Raw genomic sequence first — 3,852 nt, 5'->3', positions numbered from 1 at the left:
AAACCATATGATACTAGAATTTCAATATAATATAATTGTTGTAAATTACCCCCTAATTGTTTTACTTCTCATTCTCCTCTAAGAATGGGAGATCCATACTCAAATTCAATTTAGTGAAACCCACTAAACATGTCACGTGTGTAATTTCAAATAATTACATCCGATAATTTACATATGCAGGGTTCTATTGAAGGGATTCTTTTTCCTTTTCTTTTTGCTGTACTGGACAATGTTAAAAAACCAGATGAGAGAACAGACTGATGAAACCTCTTGTCGATTTAACTAAATGTTAATGATGGAATCAAGGCAATTACATGACCACCCAAACATCCATTGCAGTAAACAGATGCTAAAACTAGCTCAACTGATTCAAAATAACTATAAATTTTCATAAACAAAGGTTTGACAACATGGTTACACGGCATCTAACATGGAGACGTCGTTGAATTGCATGCTACAAGATGCATAGGGAACAGAGGGAACATTAAGGGGCAGTTTTAACTGATGATTTCCCTAACTAGCCAATCCAAACTGGGGAAAGCAAAGTACAAAATGAGAAAAGACGGGACAGCGAACACCACAGTGATAAGAATATACAGAGCAAAAACGGCTGCACTTGCAGGTATGGCATATAAGACCATCAAAAGAAATATGACAATCAAAGGGAACTTAACTGTTAAGTGCAAAAGGAAAACCAAGGACTTGCGGAGTGACAAGTGAAGTCTTTCGGCACTGAAATAGTCGATTATCAGGCGTCCTTGACTACGGCTTGACGCTGAATTTTCCAAACAGTGCATAGTACATTGAGCTCGCCTCGTATTTATATGCCTAAGCTGAACACCACCATCTGTTATTCTATTTGTGGAACAGGCAGGTGGATGACCCCCATGAATGGAAGAATTCGATTTTGACCTATCACCATTCATGCTCTCAATCATCCAGAGGAGAAAGTAGTTCTTGCTGGGAAACTTGACGTTCCCCTTGTAAACCAGCCTCAAGGAGAATAGATTACACCATGGGCAAGTCACGAAGAACGGAAGATGGATTGGTAATGTAGGGTATTTCAGAACAGCTCGTTGCAGCCCTAAGACACAATTTTTACATAAAGTATGGCCACACCATAGAACATACGGTATATTCTCTACAACATTGAAGAATTCCCAGCATATCGGGCATTCCAATCTTTCCTCTCCACGGTTGTGCAAAGACGTATCATCATCCAAGCATTCTGAAGAAACCTGACTTGGTTTCGAACCAGTCTTAGACCCGCTGGCTCCAGTAAAGGCCTTCACAACAAAGTTCCACATGGTGATCGTCTGATTAGCAGGCTTTATAGGAAGATTGTTTTTCAAGTGGACTTAGCCATGGATTTTAAACCTGATATATTGGCAATACAAACGGCATTGAGTTTGACAAGCAATCTCCACGAAATGAGATAATTAATGGATTGAAACTTTTTTGTGCTAATAGTGAAACAAATATTACAAAATAGGACAATCGATCCGACAAACATGTTTAAATGAAGCTCTTTTCTTTGTTCATTAATTTCCCCAGTCCCTGATCTCTTTTCTATTAATAACAATACAAAACCATTTGAACTTAAAGATCAAATGACGATCCACAAGAATAACCCAACCAAGAATATTTGTGTACCCGACATAACGTTTCTATGTCCTGGTTCTTGTAGTTGACCCCAGATAGGATTGAAGCTCTTGGTTTGATTTGGTTTTGAATTTTATTTCAGTCAGCCATTTAAGCAAGCACATAGAATACAATATTACTACACTGTGATTGAATTTAATTATTTGAATAAAAAGAAACCAACATTAAACTATAAAGATTCCCAAGAACTTGAGCAATGGCGAAACCGCGAAAGGCAATGGCAATTTGAAAACTTTTAAAGGACTTTATAAACCCTAAACCCACCAAGAATAACTCGATTTTAATCATTACCATGCAAAATTGAAATCATTGTTTCAAAAATTCCCCAAAATTTATTTGCATTACCAACATTATTTTTTTCTCTAGATACACATTAAAACAAAAATTACGAAAACCGTAAAAACTCACAGTTTCTTCACTTCCTCAATCTCTCTTCACCCTCATTAAGATTAACACTTTGAAGAAACAGGTCATTACCCATGAAATTTAAGAACTAAACAAACACTAGAATATGCAAGATAAAGATCAGAAAATTAAATAAATAAAACAAAGAAAGAAGGATGTAAACTTACTAAAAGAAAAGAAGAAGAAAAGCTCACTTCTTTGAAAAAATTAATCTGTGGTTTTTTTTTTTTTGGTTGGGGATTTTGGGAAAAGAATGGTGATGTGTTTAGCAGAGAAAGCAGAACAAAGAGAAAGATGACTAATGTCTGATGAGATGAATCGATGCGCTGATGCGATGTGTGTTATTGTTACAAGTTTATTACAAAGCAAAAACACGTGTCTAAATATGATAATTTGGGTTATTTTACTCAAATAACAAAAAAAAACTAATTATTTACGCAAATAACCTTTGTTAAAAAATAATTATTTAAATGAACTAAAATGAACAGTAAAATTAAGTAACGAGAACTAAATGGTCGGCACCAGTATTTTGATACAGGTTAAAAAAATATATTTTTGGGTGTTGGACACTGGATGGCCAACAGCCTTGTATTTTTTTAGCCCGTATCATATTGGTATATATTTATACTAATATTTGAAAAATAATTTAGGGCGTTGGCACAATTAATAAAAAAAAATTCTTTAAGGGGTGTTGGTATACTGATAGTTGACACCCCTTTTATTTAATTAAAAAAAATAGGGTGTTGACACCCCAATGATCGACACCCTTCTTAAAATTAAAAAAAAAGTATTAGGGTGCTGGAGCACTAGTGGACGACACCCTTTTACCAGATTTTTTTAAAAAACAAGGGTGATGGGACATTGATGGCTGGCACCCCAGTACCAAATCTAAAAAAAAATTCAAGTGTTGGGACACTGATGGCCGACACCCCTTCTCCAGATAAAAAAAATTAGTGTCGAACTTTCAATATAAAGAGGTGTTTTGTCTTCCATTTGAGTTTTTTGTTTGTTTTATCAATTGAAAACCGAGATTAAGGATATCAATGTTTTGTTTGTTGAGGAGGAAGCAGAAATTGTTGAATATGAGTTCCCAAATTTTGTTAGTTTATGTTCATTTCAATCGAGAAATGATAAATACAGCTGAAAAAGGTTGTGCCTTTCAAAGTCAGTAAAAAATCAAAATGAGATTCAATGTAACACCCCTTACCCGTTACCGTCGCCGGAACAGGATACAAGGTATTACCAGAACATAACACATACCATTAAACATAACCGAAATATAAATATGTCATCTAATTTGTTAGTGCATCGTATAATATATGTCTTGAACAATATTAGCCAACTTTAATGGCTTGTACAAAGTAGTGGTCGAAATCAGTAACTAATATTTTAAACCTAGACAAATATGACACGTAACAAAATAATTAAGCCTACTATACATGCCATAATTCAAAACGTTTAGTTCAAATACCCTAAAGTATGATAGTGCGGGTAGATCTTCACGATCCTTAACTCCTGAGCAAGCCGAAGGACACTATAAGACAAAAGAGAGAAACAAAGTAAGCTTATAGCTTAGTAAGTAAGTATGTAAATGCTAATTAAAGAATCTAACATGTTTACACAACAATTCAAGTATATCTACTTTAACTTCACTATTCATTCCACTTTGATTAAGCTGTCTCTGCTGCGTCATATTCACTAAATAAATCATAACTCGAGTTACAAAACTCGAAATTCAAATCCGTAAAATTTCCCTGAATCTAGACTCATAAAGCTTTTTTGTAA

General features: G+C 34.6%; 1 protein-coding gene across 1 annotated transcript; it reads right to left on the bottom strand.

Annotated features, from left to right (window-relative positions):
- Positions 1–365: 365 nt before the first annotated feature.
- Positions 366–2,412, bottom strand: LOC108477438 (uncharacterized). The gene is made up of 2 exons (XM_017779981.2): positions 2,235–2,412; positions 366–1,377 (listed from the first exon to the last, which is right to left on the bottom strand). Exon 2 carries the CDS (start codon positions 1,305–1,307, stop codon positions 498–500), a length of 810 nt encoding a protein of 269 aa, XP_017635470.1. The 5' UTR covers positions 1,308–1,377; positions 2,235–2,412; the 3' UTR covers positions 366–497.
- Positions 2,413–3,852: the final 1,440 nt, after the last annotated feature.

Source organism: Gossypium arboreum, chromosome 13 (assembly GCF_025698485.1).
Source record: "Gossypium arboreum isolate Shixiya-1 chromosome 13, ASM2569848v2, whole genome shotgun sequence".
Classification (NCBI taxonomy): domain Eukaryota; kingdom Viridiplantae; phylum Streptophyta; class Magnoliopsida; order Malvales; family Malvaceae; genus Gossypium; species Gossypium arboreum.
The sequence above is the reverse complement of the archived record's forward strand: the minus strand, read 5'-3'. Positions and strand labels throughout refer to the sequence as shown.